Consider the following 20,519-nt stretch of genomic DNA (forward strand, 5'->3'; position numbering starts at 1 on the left):
TACCTTGTCTCCACAATATCCTGCTCTTGGGAACATGTCCGAGGAACTTAATGGCGAGATTCACTCGGTAAACGCTAAAGTCAATGAGCTCATCAAGAAAGGGCTGGAACACATCGTCGTAATTAGTGACCCCGCGCATGTGCAAGGGCTGATTGTTGGAGACGAGATTATGGGCTTCAATATCATTCTTGTTACGAAAAGGATGCTGGCGTGCTTCAGCACATTGTCACTAAGGGTCCACCCGTGAACCTGTGTATGGGGGCGACTCAGTTTCTGCCCCTATATTTTATTAGCCAAAATAGGGTACGTACAGGTAATTACAAATACACGTACTATTCTACGTACCTTGCGATATTTTTCCACATACTCCCCCGCACCGGTTCAGACATTTGTCCCATCGTAGCGCTAAATTTGAGATGCCTTTGTGGTAGCCGCGGCCACGCCGGAGGCTCATTATCATACACGGCCTTTTGCGAACTCGCAACACCACCACCTCACACTTCTCAAAGCGAGGCGCCTTTCCCCATACGTGGGCTGGGTTTCCCTGTGTATTTCGATGGTCGTTCTTCCCTTGCACCATAGAAAACGAATCGCACTTCATTGTTCGAACACCGTGGGCGTGTAAAGCACGACCGCCATCTCCAACAACTGACAGCTGCGCCCTGCCGCAGAGCTACCGCCAGAAAGGTCCACCGTCCTAGAAAGGTCCACCACTGGGAATGTGTATGTTGACTTCGCGTTTACAGGCCTAAGTTGTCTAAAAGATAAGGGCCAAGACTTTCTGATTCGCCATCGTATACGGGAAATCTCGCCGAGCGCGTTCAGGGTCGCATTTGAGGACCACGAAGGATGCTCTCGCTCGAAGAACTTAACTCGCGCTACATTTTATGCCCGGGGGACGTTTGCAGCATATATCTTACCGGGATGTTCAACAACCTGCGCTCACTGACCTTGAACCTCGAAAACATAAGCACTACGTTCGCCGCGGACATTGCAGTTTATCTCGGAGAGAACAAGAAACTGAGTCATTTCGGTCCCTGATACTCCTGCGGCGACGACGGAGGTGCCGTGGCGCTCATCGAAGCACTAACGCTAAATAACACGCTCAAGAAATTTACTTTGGCGGAGCTCAAGTTGTGTTCGAAGACCGCGATCGCCTTCGCCAAGATGCTGACAGCCAACTCTAAGCTTGAGCTGGTGGACATTTTCAATGTGTGTTTCGTGGAAGATGAGTGTCAGCGTTCCCTGGGCCAACACAGTTGTGCGGGTGTTTTTAAGTGATTTCGCATCGTGTGGAACGAAAATTTCTGCCGTCGCTTACCAGACTTATCGGTCAAAAAAGTGTTGGCCTGGTGAGCTTTCCATCGGCATCACCGCTTCGGTGTACCGGGACGTTCTCCGAGAGTTCTTAGAGTCCGTGGCCAGACACTGCAACTCGTAAGATACATTTCTACCCGAGCGATGATGCATTGGACGCGCTCGCTGATGGCATCGCCTCGGTCGCGGAGCAGACGGCGACTCAAGACAATCCAGAACCTCATGTCCGTCAAACCGGGCAACGAGCACCAGCTAGTCAAAGTTCTGAACGTTTTGAAGGAGAACCGATCGTTGACATAGTTCACCACGTACGTAGAATTGTTGAAGCCAGAAATAGCGACGTCCTTGTCCGTGTTGCCAACGGTCAACGACACTCTGAACGATGTTTTTCAGTCTGCAAGTATTAGGGAATCGCCGCCTGCCTCGTGGCAACTATATATCCTCCAGGGTCTGAGAAGCAACTACACATTGACGCCTCTGTTGGTTTCCTGGGACCCTGACGATGACGTAGGTGGCGTCCTCGAGATGGCAAAGCTCGTGAAGAGGAACGTCCGTCTCCACGAGAAAGGGGCTGAGCTCGGGAGCACAGGCGACCATGGTGAGCGTGACGCTGAAAAAAAAATGTGATCGAGCGCCAAGCTGGTGGAAATGGTGCAGAGGCTCACTGGAAAGACGAGCGACGCTGCGTTGGATTTCGTACAGGGAGACTCGGCTAGGTTGTATGCGTAAGGAGTGGCTTGTGCGATGCCCTAGTGCTTGACTGGATAGCTTTTCCATCGTTACACACTTGTGTGCGCATGACAAGGCAGCTCAATGCAGCTTAGATGCGGTGATCGAACGAGGGCCAGCGTATTCTTGGAGGCCATTAAATGAAGAGTGTTCGGTTGCTAATGTGCTGATACTTCCCCTTTGTATTTTATTAAAGGTGACATTAACCGTGTCGGTTTGAAGCAGTTTCGTTTACGTGAGGTAATTTTTCGTTCGCATACACCACTCTTCGATCTTTTTAGGCTTGAAATATACGGTACGTTATAGTGTCTATTGGAGCAGTTCGGCCATGGAAACCTACCACTATTTTTTACAACTTGGTAATCAAATTAGATATAGTAGTCCAACCCTCAAAAGGCAGCGTTTCATAACTCTCTTTAGAAAGGCTGTGGTGATGGCAGGTGTTTGTCCTCTAATCATAGGGGGAGACTTCAATGCCCCGCACAGTGCCTTGGGGTATGGTTATTCGACAGAGAAGGGAAAAATGCTATGGCAAGACATTCAAGATAGAGTTAACGCTCGTAAATGAACCCGACTCCCCTACGCGTATACGGATCGGGCTCAACAGTGAAACCACACTGGATCTTACAATAGTAAACAAGGTCGCAAATGTCAAACGGAGAAACACCTTCGAAGACCTTGGCAGCGATCATAGAATTACGAATCTAGATCGAAGAAGCAGATGCCGAAAATAATAGGTCCGTTAAATGGATCAACTGGGACAAGTTAAGCAAAATAAAAGGCGATAGGAAGCAAGAGCCGATCGGAAACATAGAACAATGGGCTAGAGACCTCGCCAAAGACGTAAGCGTGGCCAGTCACACTATCATGCCGGACCAACCGGTAGGGAATATTGATAGTCGTCTCGCATCTATGTGGGAGGCGAAACAATTGCCACTACACAGATGGCGTTAGCAAAAGTATAATAGGAGTCTACGTAAGCGAATAGCTGAGTAAAACAAAACGATTGAAGAGCATAGCAAGCAGGTATGCAAGCAACAATGGGATGAGTTCTGCAACGCTATGGATGGACAAACTTTTGCTGGCCATACGTGGCGTATACTCAAATACCTGCTAGATCCACACAATCCCAGAACAGCTCAAAAACATAACTTCCAAAAGCTTCTGCACGGGCACAAAGAGAAAGACTAACTAATCGCTGAGGCAAGCCCTACATACCTTCCCCCCATACCCAATCTTCGAGCATGGGCGGTATGAGGGAAAGCCTAACGAGTCCTTGGATGAGGACTTCAGTACACAAGAGATTAGAGCACTCTTGCAAAACCTCAATACGACATCTGCCCCGGGGCTAGACGGGATTAATCACAGCATGCTAAGAAACCTGGATGCTCAGGCAATAGGGAATATCACGAAATACATAAATGAATGCAGGGCCAAGGGCTCTATACCACAACAGTGGAAGGAAGCTCTAGCTATACGTATTCCCAAACCTCGCAAACCAGTTAATATCGCAAATCTACGGCCAATTTATCTCGCCTCTTGCGTAGGAAAGCTTATGGAGCATGTATTCCTTATCAGAATAAACAATTACCTGGAATAAAACGAAATATATCTAAATACTATGTTGGGCTTTCGGGTTGGACTGCCGACTCAGGACTTTGTGCTGCAAATCAAGCCGCAAGTACTAGACTGTAAAGCGAGGTCCACCAGAGCTATATTAGGGTTGGATCTCGAGAAATCATTTGACAAAGCAGCACATTCGGCTGTACTCAGTCGGGTCAGCAACCTCAGCCTGGGAGAAAGGGCGTACAACTACATCTGCAACTTGCTAACGAATAGGAAGGCTGCCCTCAACATGGGGGAAGTCGTGTCTGAGGTGAGAGACATGGGCAGTTCGGATAGCCCTCAGTGCTCCGTGATATCGCCTATGCTCTTTAACCTCATTGTGATAGGATTGTCGGGAAAGCTCGAAGACATCGAAGGATCAATCACTCCTTATACGCTCATGATATTACCATATGGATTTCGCAAGGCAGTGATGAAGAGAGAGAACAGAAATTAAAGCAAGCGGTAGATAAAGTGGAGGAGTACCTTACAGACACACGGCTTGAATGCCCCCAGAAAAATCAGCTTCTCCTTTACAGACCCACCCTCAAGGGCAGGCGCCCAAGGGATACATCAAGGAGAGAGTACGAGGAGACACAGATTCGTATGAAGAATAGCCGCGCCATCCCCATCGTTAAAGAAGTTATAGATCCTGAGACTCAACATTTAGTCCAGGGGAACAAACGGCGAAACATTTAGAAAGCTCGTTACCATGGTGACTAACGCCATTAGACTGATCAGGAGAATCACGAACAAGTAGAGAATGAAGGAGGCTATCATTGTTAGGCTCATTCACTCTTTTTCTATGAGTCCGATCATTTACGTAGCAACATACTTAAACTGCTACAGGGCAGAAAAGGACAAAATCAATACACTCATACGGAAAGCTTTTAAGCAGGCCATAGGATGGCCCGAAAGCACCAGTATTGAAAGGCTAATGCAACTGGGTATACATAACACCTTATAATAATTGATTGAAGCTCAGGATGTAGGGGCTCAGTTGGAAAGACTAGCCGTCACCCGGACTGGCAGAAGGATACTCGATAAATTTCGAATAAATTGCCATAACCAGCAGGGACCGAAGGTTGCGTTGGCCATATAGATTAGAAGTTCGCCAGACAAGCTGCCGAGACATTTCTACATCGCGAATGCGAGTCACAGTATAAACCAATTCTGTCTCTATCACTATACAAAAGTCAATTTCTTGGAGCTAATGGCCTGTTTTGCGTTCTCGCTACTGAGGTCACTGCGTCAACGTGTTTATGACATGGTGTGTAACAGTAGCTGCCTTCAATAACCTTATGGATTGCTAAAGTATTCCGGTCCAGTGCGAGTGTGCATGTATGTCCGTTCCTTTCGTCCCCAAATTACGCACAAAAATTCTCGAAAATTCGTAAATTATAGAAGAAATACAGAAAGCACAGCTGCTTCAAGAACAGACGTTACAATACCTGTTGATCGTACAAAGCGGGGGAATGTGACATATTAATAGCTTGCGTGGCGCGAAGTCGTTACTGTTGACGTGAGCTTTACAAAAGTCATATTGGCCAATCATTGATTAATTCACCGTGGCACATGTCAGTTTTGTCTGCTTTATATGTCCAAGTAGCAGGCCTGGACCTTGCGTCGTTAAACGCCACATACCATCATCGTATGTCCAAGTAGATGCAATTTGCAGAATGCAGAATTTTTCAGAAATGTAAACTTTGTGATATTAGATAGCTTATGGTACTTTTTTAAATCCTGATTTACGGCAAATTTGGCTACATAACTTATGGCCTAAATAATCCGTTGTCTACAGTTTCTAGATTTGTTTATTATGTTTATTATTTGTTTATTAGTCGTTTCTGGCGATGCCGAGTGAACCGATTTCTCCCGTACATTTCCAATTTATTTAAATAGACGCTCCCGAGTTAGTTACCGGTTCCGACTAGACATTTAGGGTTATATAAACCTGAACTGGGACTCGGGTAAGGGATTCACTGACCGCTTTGTACTGAAGTTCATAGCGATGCATTTGCGCGCGCCAGGTTATTACAGCGAGCGGAAGCAATCAGTAGCCAGTTCATCCTGCACAACGTTAATCAGTCCTGTGCCGTAGTGCGTCGTTACCCGTCTCCCGATCTCCGAGCGTGCTCGGAGATCAATGGTAACGATGCGCAAGGGTGATTTGTTTTCTTGAATGAAGCTCCATGCGCGATAAAAGTCTCGGCGATGCAAAAAAAAACCACTTGAGATAAGCAGAGCAGCGATACGCATGACTCACCCTCGAGCATCCAGCGTAGCAAGCGTGCTTTTTGCGAGGCAAATTGCGCGTGCTGTCTAGCTTTCGTCCCTACGGAAGGTCAGCCACCGATGCATTCGTTATGTTGAACAGGTAAAATACTTGAACATCGATGGCTGCCGCCTCCTCAGTATGACTGGCATAAAGCAATCGTCGCACCAGGTATGCCCAATTACATCTTGCGGGGGAAAAAATAAAACTTGAAATAAAAAAAAAATCTACCGTCACTCGGCATAGGCCCCCGCCCGGGAGCGGGTGTGGCATGTGTAATTTATTCTAGAGCTTGAAAAACGTTTGCTATACAGAGATTCTCGCTGCTGTCCCGAGTTCATTCTTTACATTGGCCTCTTCCCTTGTTGGCGTTTGTCCATATCGTTATCACTCTTGCATCGTCAGCGTCTTGATCAGCGGCTGCGGATGTAGTGGTCGTCTGACTTCTAGTGTCCTCTAGCTTCTCCAAAATATGGAGAGCTTCAGATTTTGGAGAAGCTAGAAAACGCTGTTTTATTCACTGGAGCACAAAGGTAACTGGAACACCTATGCATTTCGTCGGACACATTGAAAATTATCTCGAAACTGGTGCGGTTCTGAGAATCAGTTCCAAGTGAATACGCCTTGCGAACTCGCCGGCTATAATTCGTAGATTGAAATAGTGGTCGTAATGTTAATAATTAAAAGTTGATTAACGTAACCACGTTAACTATTTAATTAAGTACTTTGATTCCTCGTAGAAGTAATGGCCGCCTGATCGAATACCTTATATCAACGATTAGTATAGGGCTATCTGCCACGGGCAATTTTTCTTTTAATTTGGTGCAGCTAAAAAGCACACCCCGTATGTTACAACACAGTGGCTCGACTCCCCAAGCGGTCACGTCGAACGAACTGGCCAACTTCTCTGTCCTTACCTATACCTTTCCACCCCGAGCAAGCTTTTAGTGTGGTGGCTGTCTTAAGCACCTAAAACGAGGGACGATAACACGAGGGAGGAGCACCACCGCTACCCATGTGGCAGACTACTAATGGAATCTACGAGTTTTGCTGTTTTAGCGTTGTTTTAGCTGTCTTAGTTTATCCATCTTATTACGATGTGTTAGTTGTTTTCCGCCGGGTAAAAGTAATCTTCATATCCTGGATAGTGTGCAAATTACAAGCATGGATCAAAACGAAATAGTGAGACCAATGCATAGCTGAGACTCACGAGCCCCTAGCAGAGTCGTCTGCAACACCACCAAACGCAGTAGACTAAACCATGATACAGATTGGTGAACGTTGATAGTGCCTATTTCCCGATCATCTCTCATTGTCAATTTTTCTTACATAAAGTATAAGTGATTAAAATATTCAAAGAAAGTTGACACACCTTGTTCACGTTTTGCTCATCGTCTTGAATTTCCATCTCCCGCATTCCCCGTCTTTTCTCTAAGTATCCCCAAATGATTTGAATGTGAAAGTATGAGGACTTGTGCAAGTTATCATCTTGAATTAAAACTTCACCTTAATTCACCTTGCTCTAAATTGCACCAACCTTAATCCGCTTTAATCCACTTTCATCCAGTTTTGGGAGTGGGCCACGTCGGTACTTTTGGTGTGGGCCACGGTGTCTGTCCGTCGCCGTGGCTGTTCACCGTGAGATTTCGCAGTGCTAGCCGCAGCAGTTCCAGCGACGGGAACGTGACGTCAACCCTTGGTCACGTGGGTTTTGGTACCATCGGATGTTAACGCCAGCCACCGGATTTCGCGCTTCATAGGGCACATGATGCTTTCGAATTAAAAAAAATCATCACCCTCCGGTGCAGGGCATCGAACTCAACGTCACTTCAAACCACAACGGAAAGTCTGAACCACTTAAAAGGGCAACTCCAGTGATTTTTCGATGTCCACTGATCTTAATAAAATTTTGAATATACGTTCTTTCTTGCACTCTCATTATCTGTGCAAAGCAATATGGCCGCAAGCCGTTTCGTTTTCCTGAAAATGAATTTTAAAGATTTGTTGCGTGTTCCCGACTCATTACCTTTTTACTGCACCGGGGGTTCCGGACGTTTGTTTCTTTGTTTGTTTGTTCATTTGTTTGTTTGTTTGTTTGTTTGTTTGTTTGTTTGTTTATTGACAAAACAACGCTCAAGAGCGGTTTGTCTTGGTGCCAAGGCAAAAGGCGGCACTAAAAGCCACCTGACTAGGCCTTTGACACCAGACAGCACGCGCAGCACACAACATGAGCGCAACATGCTTCGAACACACTGCAAAATATCAAACACATACAAATTAAAATGCACGTACAGAGTATCAAACACGATAAAGCAATATAAGGAAGAATGACAGAATTAGTCGTCAACACATTCATCATCAACAAGACACAACTATTAAGATTACAATTGGATTGAAGAGAACGAAACAAATGTACACCAAAATTACAACTGTTGGAGGAAACACATTTTAGTTAGTTTTCTGAAGGCAAGCAAAGAGGGAGAACTCTCCGTTGTATCTAAAAACAATAGAGAGTTGGCAGAGATTACACGTGTACTGCGTGTTCAGCACGCGTTCTGCGTGTTTACATATGGCAGTGCAGGGTCTGACGTCATCGACTCATCGTGATGTCACATCAAGCAGTTAGCCGTTTCGGTTTCGGTATCTCGTTTATTGGTTATCTAAAATTATTTATTGATGAATTTCTTAACAAAGTGAGTCAATCTACCCGCGACAGAACTGTCAATGCCTAATATGGTTTAAAAGACCGCCGGAGTTGCCCTTTGAACAGGTCTAGTGCTACGCTATTGTGGCTTAATTACTTTCGTACAACCCGCAGCGCTAGACATGACGAAACGGAGCATATAGCAGTGCATAATTCGAACAGGGATTTTCTTCAGCAAAACAATAACAATTATGGCATCGCTTATATTTGAATCGCACAAATCCAAAACTGTGAATTATCCGAAAAATAAAAAATAAGCACGTACACGCCTCGAACTGGCACGGCTCGCTTAACATTTATCCAAACGAAAACTGAGGTCTCGGCGCCAACAGAACTAAGCGCTTGTGATTCCATCATCACGCTGAATACGCCGGTCATCGCCCGAAGACCGAAGTTAAGCTATTTGGGCTACCTGTCAGCACTTGGGAAGCACCACTTTGGGAAATCGAAGTGCTGACGTCGCTTGTTCAGTCGTGGAATACTGGAAGCGTCCGCCTGAAGCGAATCAAGTCATCCTGTGTCCTTGGCAAGAAGGTTGCCTCATTTTGCAGTTCCCGGAGGTGCACCAGTCAAAAAAAGGAAGCACACACGCGTTTGTAAGGATATTTCATTTCATTTACTCTCAGGGCCATTCGCCGTTACAGAGAGGAGTGGGCATACAAGAATACAAGAATGCAACTGGGTATACAAGAATACATTTGTAGTAGGCAGGTTAATGAAGATTATCATATACAGTAGACTTGAAGGCTTCGGTTACTGCGATTGGCACGACGGAGGCAGGAAGGTGGTTCCAGTCCGCGCTTGTCTTCGGAACAAACGAATCAAAATAAAAATTAGTCCTGCAGCTTGGCACGTCAACTTCGAACGGGTGGTCCATACGGGATGAAAAGTGGGAGTAATAAAAAGTAAATGCTTTAGAGTGTCATTGGTAAAATATATTTTGTGAAAGAGGCATAAACGAGAAATAGGATGGCGTAAGGAAAGGTGAGGCAGATCTAATGTTTTCTTCATAAGCGTTACACTGGCTAAACGAGAATAATAAGAAAGTATAAGATGAACAGGCTTGTATGAGTCATTTGGTGTGGGTATCCCGAACGGAAGAGGCATACACTACTTTCGGGCGCACAAAAGTATTACATAGAAGAAGTATTATGGATAAAGGTGCCAGGGAAAAATTACGCGAAGGAAACCAAGTGTGTGGCTAGCATTATTATTGTAATGTACAACATGCGTTTTCCATGATAGGTTGGCAGTAATGTATGCGCCGAGGTACTTATAATCAGAGACTGAAGTTAAGAGTTATTATGGAAGTAGTTGCAAGAAGACTGGTCACGCTTCCGCGTTATGTTCATATTGACTTGCACTTACCGATATTTAGTTTCATAGACCAGGTGTGACACCAAGTGGAGACGTTATCCGGATCAGATTGAAGAGTAGCTGTATCAGATGGTTTAGATATTTGTCTATATAATACGCAGTCATCAGCGTAGTCTAGTTTGTGAATCAATGGAATCAGGAAGGTCGTTAATATGAAATATAAAAAGCAGAGGAACTAGTACGGAGCCATGGGGAACTTCGGATGTTATACGGGGCATACAGGTGAGTCACAGTCATTAATTGAAACGTATGGGTACGGCCCTGCAAAAAGCACACCGTCCACTTCATCACACTAGTATCAAGATTTAGTTTACTAAGCTTGAAAAGTAGTAGTTGATGTGACACAGTATCATATGCTTTCGCAAAATCTAAAAAAAGCGCAATCCACAAATGATGAACAATCCAAAATGGAAAGCAAATCATTGGTGAACGCAACAAGTTGAGTTTCGCAGGAGTGGCGTTTGCGAAAACCATGCTGATTAGGTGTGAAGAAACAGTTCGATTCGAGATGCGACAGTAGGTTGGAATATATTACATGTTCAAGCAGCTTGCATGGAATTGATGTTGATAAGATAGGCCTGTAGTTGTGGGGGCTATGAACATCGCCAGATTTATGCACCGGAACCACCTTCTAGTCATACGGCAACGTGGTGCTCTGCAATGACTGCGAAAACACATACGACAGTATAATGGTTCAATAAGTCTGGGTGTTTTTCAAAAACTTATAGTTAATAACATCGGTAGCAGCTGATGATGAAAGTTTTGCAACTTGAATGAGTTTAGAAATGCCTGCCCAGTCGATAAGGATAGGGTCCAATTGAAAGAAGTCGGGTGCAGAAATAATAGGAACAGTTATTGGTGCAACATGTGAAAAAGATTATGAAAATGTGTCATTGACTAAGATGCAGCACTGTTTATTTGAGACAAAGAATCCTCGATCGTTCTTCAAGCGAACTTCATCAGATTCGCGCATGCCGATAACATTCCAAAATTTGCGTGGATTTGAAGTAAAGAAGGAAGGGTTGAATGAAAATAATTGTCTTTAGCACCGATGAGAGCACGTTTATATTCCGCAGCGGTAGATTTATAAGCCAACCTTGCTCTGTCAGTCATAAGTTCCTTGCAGCGGCGGAACATGCGCTTTTTCTTGTTCAGTAAGCGTCTCACAAAATTAAATTATGGGGTTTTACGTGCCAAAACCACTTGCTGATTATGAGGCACGCCGTAGTGGAGGACTCCGGAAATTTCGACCGCCTGGGGTTCTTTAACGTGCACCTAAATCTAAGTACACGGGTGTTTTCGCATTTCGCCCCCATCGAAATGCGGCCGCCGTGGCCGGGATTCGATCCCGCGACCTCGTGCTCAGCAGCCCAACACCACAACCACTGAGCAACCGCGGCGGGTATAAGCGTCTCAACCATAGCTTGGACCACGGCGAACGTCTCTTGCCAGATATTCTTCGCAGCGGAATATATTCATCGATGAGCGCTTTGACTTGCGTTTGAAATAATCGCCTGCTCTCTTGCACTGTGAACTACGGAAAGAACTCGTCAGCGAACTTTTCCAAAGCAGTTTTAATGGCTTGAAAGTCTGCTCTCCCGTAATCGCGGATTATTTTCGGATGTTTCGATGCGCAGCGAGAGCGCGATGGCGTAGTAAAATGGATTGCAAGGTGATCCCTTAGACCTGCCAGTAGGGTTAGGGAATAGACTGAATCGGGTTAGTTCGTGAGCACAAGGTCGAGTACATTTGCACATGAAGGGGTAACGCGAGTTGGTTATTGTACGAGCTGGGAAAGATTAAATGCAGAGCAGAGGTCAATGAAGGGTATACACTTGGATGAATTAGTAGTTACAATGGGGCTGGAATCGTTCCACTGAATACCTGTAAAATTGAAGTCACCCATAAGAAAAATTGGCGCTTTCGGGTATCGAGACACAACCGACTATCGTAGGGTTCACACAAAATGGTGGCAGAAAGCGGAGGCCAACAACATGCACAAACAATGCCGTCGTGATGGTTTACGGTAACGCATGTACAGAGAAATTCAAGCTCTGACTGGATCGGGACAACGTAAAAATTTATGCTTTCAGAAACGGCAGTCAAAACAACGCCCCCTGATCGGTCAGTTCGGTCATGTGCGTACACTGTACATGTCTTTCCACAAGAAAAGAGTTCACAATTCTTGACTTTACTTGAAAACCAAGTCTGGGTTAAAACAACGATATCGGCTACGCACGTGTCCATTAAACATGATAAGGTATCGCGCTTCTTTAACACACTTCTGATGTTGGCAAGCAGGAATCAATAGTCACCGATGTGCTTCGCCTGAACGGCCGCTGATTCCTAAGTCGGAGCACTATGCGGGTGTGACACAATGGACGTTGTATCATTATCGGAGGCATGTGCCCCAGGAAAACCAGCAACGTGTTGCGGATCTGAAGAAGATACGTGGTTACCAGATGCAAATGCGCTAGGGGAATCTATTTCACAGACGTTACCAGTCGCTTTGCAGTCTATATAGCATTTTTTTATTTACATGTAATCGATTATATCTTAGGTTGTAGGGTTGTCTGATAGCTTCGGCGAAATCTATCAGCTTTTTTACGTATCTGCCTCGTTGCTTTACAAAAGTCCTCTTGTAGAGCGACTCCCGTATTTTTCAGTTTAGACATGTGTGCTAAAACACTCTCTCTTGTTTTAAACGAAGCAAACTTAACAGCTACAGGACGATTTCTGCCGGTGACAAACGAGCCAAGTCTATGCGCTCGTGAAATTGCGTCTGCAGAAAGTTCTACAGATAGATGATCTGCAAGAACGGCTCGTACGGCGTCTTGGGTGTGCGAGCCCAGCTTTCTGCAAAATTGTCTTTTTTTTTCCATACATGATTAAGTTTTCACGGCGGAAACGCTCCTCAAAGTCGTCACGGCGTGCTTGCAGTGCAGCGTTTTCACTTCGCACTATATTAGCAGGAACGCGGTGAACTTCGGCCGTATCCACATCCTGAGTGCTTTCGAGAGCGCTTACTTTTCCTTCCACAGGTGTCAATCTCGATCGGAAGCGAGGAAAGCGATCGGGCAAAACGCTCGGGCTTCGCACAAGACGCTCCCCTCACGCACGTAGACGAACGAGCCAAGGCTGCGCGTATCATCTCCGTCGCAGCGTCGCTCGTCTTTCCCGTGAGGTCCTGCACCATTTCGACCAGGGTCGCGCTCGTGCCCACTTTCTTCAGCGCGTCCGCTCCTTCGGCGTCGCTCTCGCGGTCGTGAAATGCTCTCACGAACCATGCCGCTTTCTCGTGGAGACGACCGTTCCTCTGCACGAGATCCTCCATTTCGCGGACAGCCTCGGAGTGATAGTCAGCGTCCCGGGCAAAGAGGAGGTGCGTCACGGTGTAGTTTTCTCTCATGCCTCGCAGGAGAGTCGCCAGGATGTCGTCGGTGATTTCCCCCTCCTCGCAGACGGAGATCTCGTTCAGGGTGTCGTTGACGGCCAGCAGCTCGGACAGGGACGACGCTATTTCTGGCGTCACCGAGTCTGCGTACATGACGAACGAGGTGACGGAACGGTTCTCTTTCAGGGCGTCCAGAACTTTGGCCACCTGCTGCTCGTTGCCCGGTTTGACGCGCATACAATTATTGATTTCCTTGAGAGTCGTCGTCCGCCTTGCGACCGAGGCGATGCCATCCGCGAGTTCGTCGAATGTGTCATCGCACCAGTAGAAGTGGAGCGCACGAATCGTGGTGTCTGTGGCCACGGCGTCGAAGAACTCGCTGAGAACGTCCCGGTCCGCCGAAGCGCTGAGGCAGACGGAGACCTCCGGCCAACACGCTTTATTGTGGATGAGCCTCGTAAGCTCCGGCACAAGTTGCTCCCTCCACACTATGCGAAGCCTCCTGACGACTTGCTCATAAAGGTCCTCCTCCAGCAGAGCCGACACTTTTTCCGCTTCCACGGGACACCCGTCGAAAAGGTGCACCAACTCCAACGTCGAGTTAACTGCCAACATCTTCGCGAATGCCATCACGGTCTCGGAGGACAACCGATTCCGCGCTAAGGTAAATACCTTGAGCGTGTTGTTTACCGTAAGCGCTTCGATGAGGTCGGCGCCAACCTCGTCGTCACCGCAGCACCCAAGGGTGAGTTCCCTCAGCGTCGTGTTCTCTCGGAGGTAGTTTGCAATGTCCTTCGCGAATGCGGCACTCATGTTCGAGCAGTAAAACTCCAATGAACGCAGTCTGCCTAACACTCCGGAAAAGTTAACGCTGAATTCTTCCTCCTCTTCGCATACAATGAACAACACCTGAAGTTCTTCGAGCGAGGAGCGCCCTTTGAGACGGCCAAATGCGGTCCTGAATGCCCTCAGCGACATTTGTTGTATGCGAAGCTTCCTCACGGGTGGACCCGCTGTCAACATGCGTCGAAGCACGCTCGCCTCCTTATCCGAGCACTCTCGATATGCGAGCGCTGCGCCACGGTGCGAACATTCGCTCCTGGAGCATGCGGGGTCGTTGGACTCGTCGTTGTGTTCCAGCCCTTTCTCGAAGAAGTCGTTGACTTCGGCGTCTTGGCACAGAACCACGCTTCTCATTGCCTTGGTCATTTTCTCAACGGCCCAACACTTCAGGAACAAGAGTTTTTTAAGCATGTCGACACCCTTTTCGTCACGATCGTGAAGGAGCGAACAGAGGGGGCGGTTTGTTTAAAGCTTATCACTGTAGGGCACCGGTTCCAACCGGCTCCAGCGTTATTATGATGAAGCTGAATGATGGAGTTCCCGGTTTATCATATTGCCTTGAGCAGCCTGTTTCAGCGACGTGTAAGCAGTTGTTCAAGCTTTCCAATTATCAATCACCTTTGTAGAGAGAGAGCGTGCTGGATGAGTTGTTCCTGGCGCTGTCATGAAATCTTTCTGAAACCTAGAAAGAAAAAATGCAAATGTAAGTCTTTAACCACAGAAACAAGCTAACAATAATCGCTGTGTAGAGTTAACATGAAAATGCGAAGGACAACAGTATCTCGTCAACCACACGAATTTTCTTATTCAGTACGTTTTGATCAAACAAGCTCAGTGGCTACACTTAGGCGTTATGCACCTGAACACGAGGTCAGGGTTATATTATCAGCCTCATCGGCCTCGTTACGAAGGAGGGCGCAGAGATACTGAGAAATGCTGTCTTTAATGAAGCTGGAGGCGTTTGCCTCCACCAAGCTCTTGCTATTCTTCTGCCTAATGTTCTACCTAGGTTAAACAATAAAAAAAAAGAAAAAGAAGCGCTATGAACTTCCACAACCAAATTTTTTGATCCCCTATTGCGAGCCCTCGGCTAACAGCGCCCCCTCGGGGCAGCCGGGCACCCGTGTCGTTACACTTGTTTTGCTGCGGAGCGCGCTGAATGAGACGGGCGGAACAAAACCTGCCAGCGCGAACTCTAGGAGGCCATGTATGAGGAAATAAATGCACAATAGATCCTCCCCCGCGCGCACGGCGGTAGGGGTGATCAAATAATCCACCAAATCTGCACTTCTCTCTCTCTCTGACTGGCCAAAGGAAACTGCTCTGGTCAGAATACAAGCACTTTGACGCCTAGCAGGCCAGGGCCCCAAAACACGGGGGCTCAAGTCGCCGCAGCGGACGTCGGAAACCGCTCTGAATGGCTGTCAGCGCACGTGTACAACTTCCGAAAATCTGTTACCTAGGACCCCAGACAACACAATGACATCCGCAGGACATCCGCAGAACATCCTCGGGGCATAATATTCAGTACGTTTGGACATCCTCAGGACGCCCCCACATGAACCTGAAAACATCCCTATCAAGTCCTGTTGTCCGGCCTCAGCACATCATCAGCTGCTTGCGCTTATATATAAAGACGAAGTTAGCGTCGCTTAGCGTGGAAGTGCTGGGCTTGGTGCAGGCGCACTGGCTTCGTGTACGCCTGCTTTCGAAGCGAAAAGCTTCACTACGCTAGTCAACACCGCGCTTCGCGCGAGCCGGCGTATGTCGAAACTGGCTCCGTAAGCGTGTTCGGAGTCGGCGCAGGTGGCCACTGCCGCGCGCTGTGCGTCGTCGTTTGACGTTCGCCGCAAGCGCGTGTTTATCGCGGAGGCCGACTGTATAACCGCTTGCCAGACAATAGGCGTGCGCACTCAACATGGAAGGAGAAGAGAGTGATACTACCGACACAGAGAGCTGTGTTTATGGCTGTACACAAAGCGCAAGAGAATGTGCCCAACAATGATGAATAAAGAAGTTTAATAATCCTGCATAACTTATGGTATATATCATTGATCAGCAATTTGCATAACTACACAAGGCACACGTATAGCATAACCGTAAGCTAACCAAAGCATATCCATAAGTGAAACCGTAAGCATAACCATAGGCTAAATCATAAAGCATATCCATAAGTGAAACCGTAAGCATAACCATAGGCTAAATCATAAAGCATAACCATAAGCTAAACCGTAAGCATATCCATAACTTAAACCATAAGCATAAGCATAAGCTAAACCGTAAGCATAACCGTAGGCTAAATCATAAAGCATAACCACAAGCTAAACCATAAGCATCACCGAACCTTTTCGCTTCGAGATCGCCAGGCTTAACCTTAGCTGAGCCCCAGCCAAATTTTTTTGCACTGGGCTTTCAACACATCGCTCACTGCTCGCGCTTATATATAAAGACGAAGTGAGCGTCGCTCAGTGCGGAAGTGCTGTGCCGCGGGCGTACCGCGTATGTAAGCGCGCTGCAATGCCGGGAAACATTCATACAAAAGCAAAGGGTCAGAAAACTGCGCTTTATTTTCCATTACATTGAGATGTACCTTTACACAGGGTAGCGCCGAGCGATGGCTTCTAACAAGCGCAGGAACGTCTTCATACAGGGTAGCGCCGAGCGATGGTTTCTAACACGCAGAAATAAGTCTTCGCAGCGCGAGTGGCCATTGAATTCCCACCACAGCCATGTGAGGTGTGACTCCAGCAGCGGTGCAGTTACCCTGTAGCCGGCGGAGAGGAGGTGGCGCTTCACTTTCTGCCAATAACTTTCTGTTTTTTTGCGAGTGAGCGCCCGTGATCGGTTCCACAAAGTTGACGCTTTGGGTTACTGTTTCCCATTGCACATTGGAGCTTGCTCCGTTAGCATCCACTAAGTTTGGGATGCAGTTGTATGCGGCCCATTCATGACTGTGGATGGTGGTCCCCGGTTCAACATTTGCTGCAATAATGGGGCCTAGCGTCGCCGCGTATTGTCAGTCGACCTGGAAAAGTCGGAGCTCCCCGGTGGTCGTGCAGATCATGCCGAATACCCATGGTCCATGATCTGCAATGCCGCCGTAATTTTGGCGGCTCGGCGTAACGTTGTCGCCCGTCATCATGCGCCCTCGGTTGGACTTTCGATTGCCGCGAAGGAGGCATTCATCAATTTGCACAATCTTCCCGGGGCCACCGAGTGAGGGTCGCGCCAGCATAAGCGCGAGCAGCGAGCGACGTGTTGAAAGCCCAGTGCAAAAAGCAGGCGCACACCAAACCTGTGCACCTGCACCAAGCCGCGCCGAATCAATCCAGAGGAAAGCAGCGCTACGGTGGCTAGAAGGCTTCTAGCCACCGTAGCTGCGCAAAGCGATCGTATAAAAGCCCAGGGTACAAACCAGGCGCACACCAATCTGCGCTCGGAAAAGCGCGCGTAAGCCTGTAGCGAGCCGCGCCAATCCAATCCGGAAGGCAGATGAGGAGGGGGAATAATGGGTGACGCTATGTTCAGGACTACCGCACGAGAGTCCATATGAGTCACTGAAAGCACTAATAAGCAGCACATTGTCAAAAACAACCTACATCTAAATACAGAGAAATGACAAACTAAAGAGTTTATACCACATACATGCAAGCACTGAAGCACAAAATTATTGCGTGATACACCAAAGCAATTGACTACTGGCCTTCGAATGTTGATCTTTACGGCAATATCAATAAAATCCACGTTCTTTCTTTCTTTATTTCATAACGAATACTTTTCACCTTCTTAGCCGTGAGGCCGTCAGAAACACTGAAATCATCTCGTTGAAACTGTCCACTTCCGCAACCCGGCATAATATGTCACGAACCTTTGGAGAGCAGCTTTGGTGATTTTATTCTACGGGCGAAGCGACGCCGTAAGTTCCAGCACCCGTTCCATCCGACAGAAAGAGCTCCATGGCAAAGTCGCGCGAAGCCGTCTCCTCATTCACTATGTAATTGATGAAGGTTCTATATACGCTGTTCGCTAATTAAAAACATGCGCTTATGCATCTATTTCTCCCCCGTACAGATTGATGTTACACTTTCTGCTACCCTGAAAAACATGAAAGGGACTTACCCGCTGTCCGCTGCTATGTTTTTCAATGCCGCACTTGGCATGGACTGGCTTGGCCTTACTATTCAAATCGAAAGCTCGATGTGCCAGCCACGACGGTGCCAGCAAAAAAAGAAAATGGGGTGGTTTGTCGCTGACATCACGGTAGAGTGTACTAGTATGGGGGAGTGTGCCTAACGGAGACCACGGCAAGCGGCGAGAGTGAAGCAAAGGACGTTGAAATTTGCGGCGACGCTACAATCGATTTCTTCTTAAAGCCCCTCCTTCTTCTGACGTACTGGCCAATCCGGTGCCTCGGCAGTGCGGCGGAACTGCTCCTACCGACAGCGGTTACGGCGGCGCCGAGCTGTCGTCTGCTCGACACATCATCGTTCCTGTGTTTTTTTCGTCAGTTTTTGTTCCTAGTATATGCCAAAAAAAAGAATACAATAAAATTACTGTTTTGCCATGAATTGAGGCTCCTCGCTTCCGTCAAACGATGCCGTCTGCACAATTTTTACCCGCGCAGACTGCCCTCGCATATGTCTATAGTTGGTCTCGTAACTCGGCGACTTGGCAAAGTGTTCGAAGAATGAGAGGATGAGCACATCTCGATGAAAGAACTACTGTTGTGTAGTGAGTTGTAAAACCGTATACAGTGGATTGAAAGGTCAAGCCAAGCTCTCGCTCTTCGGAATCCCTAAATATGAAGAAAGGCGACGCGTGGGGGAGCTCAATCTTCACCGCACCGGTCGGCCCTTTGGGAGCCACCGGCTCCATTTGTGAGCTGCACTTTGATACAAAGTACCTACTGAGGCACTATGTGCATATCATTGAAGGCCAGGAAGTATCTACACAGCGTGGAAAGTCTGGGCTCCGGTCTGATGCGGTACCCACAATCTTTTGCCGCATTTTCCGGAGTACTTCTACGAGCAGCCCACGCGAAAGAGAACGGTCTTATATGCAACAAATGAAGGCCGGTCATCAAAGAGAGCGCTCCCGTTCTCAGTTGAACCATTATTGAGATTGGGGGCATGTGACAATGGAAACCTGCGCTAGCTCGAAGACATCGACAACCGGCAACATGCTTCCTAATCGTAATGTTTGCTTTATACACCCATGGGACCTGGAAAATCATCTACATCTCAGGCGTATAACGCATAAAAATAAGGAAGAAAACAGCTGTTCCTTAAATATTTCCAAAACACACAATTAACCTACAAAAAAATGTGCTGCACGTTACGAATAATGTGGCCTACATTCTCCCTAAATGTCAAATTGCTGCATCGGAGAAATTTTTTTAGTATTCGATATATCGCCTTGAGAAAGGAAGAAAACAAAGCTTTACCAATATTTAGTTAACCCCTAATTATGCCTCATAGTTCGTTTATTCCTGCACCATCCCATTACTGTACATGATCCCCATTTCTTACCCGCCGTGGTTGCTTAGTGGCTATGGTGTTGGGCTGCTTGCACGAGATCGCGAGATCGAATCCCGGCCACGGCGGCCGCATTTCGATGGAAGCGAAATGCGAAAACACCCGTGTACTTAGATTTAGGCGCACGTTAAAGAACCCCGGGTGAGTGAGTGAGTGAAATTAATAGGTCCAGAGAAGACGCAGGGGAGACCCCACGCCACCCGGTTAGTCCCACGTAGGGACCGCCAAGCCGAGCTTGACGGCCCAATCGCGGGCACTCTGTACGGCCAGGGTTTGGTCGTTAAGTTCGGGGCTGCCCAAGAGCGCAGCCCACGGATCCTCGCTGAAGGAGGAGCCGATGACTTCTCACTACCACAACACATGGTCCAATGTTGCCGTTAGTCCTTTCAGGGTATACTGCATGAAGAACCGCAAGGTTAGGATACGCACGGGCTTGTAAATGTCGAAGGGTCACCACCCGCGCCCTGCATAAGGCGGGGTGCGGGAGGGGGAATGCCCGTCTTGATAGGTAGTTGGGTGAGGTAACCTCGTGGAACGTGAGCAAGGGTTCCTCGCGGGGCAGGGGGACTGCGGAGGCGGCGCGGTCAGCGAGTCCTCGCGCGGCCTCGTGCGCACCCTCGTTAGGGTTAGGAGAGCCCTCAGTCGACCCCAAGTGAGCGGGAAACCAAGTGACAGAATGCGGAGATATACTTTTGGCGCTTTGGAGAATGCGGAGGGCCTGAGGGGAGACCATCCCGGTTT

General features: G+C 47.6%; 1 protein-coding gene across 1 annotated transcript; it reads right to left on the reverse strand.

The window, feature by feature from the left end:
• Positions 1-10,088: 10,088 nt before the first annotated feature.
• LOC142557088 (uncharacterized) lies at positions 10,089-18,592 on the reverse strand. The gene is made up of 2 exons (XM_075668682.1): positions 18,364-18,592; positions 10,089-14,926 (listed from the first exon to the last, which is right to left on the reverse strand). The coding sequence occupies exon 2, from the start codon at positions 14,653-14,655 to the stop codon at positions 12,973-12,975; it is 1,683 nt and encodes a 560-aa protein (XP_075524797.1). The 5' UTR covers positions 14,656-14,926; positions 18,364-18,592; the 3' UTR covers positions 10,089-12,972.
• Positions 18,593-20,519: the final 1,927 nt, after the last annotated feature.

Source organism: Dermacentor variabilis, chromosome 9, assembly GCF_050947875.1.
Source record: "Dermacentor variabilis isolate Ectoservices chromosome 9, ASM5094787v1, whole genome shotgun sequence".
In the NCBI taxonomy this organism is placed as follows: domain Eukaryota; kingdom Metazoa; phylum Arthropoda; class Arachnida; order Ixodida; family Ixodidae; genus Dermacentor; species Dermacentor variabilis.

Coding starts and splice junctions, on each gene's coding strand:
- LOC142557088 (XM_075668682.1), bottom strand. CDS start 14,655: ATGCTTAAAAAACTCTTGTTCCTGAAGTGTTGGGCCGTTGAGAAAATG.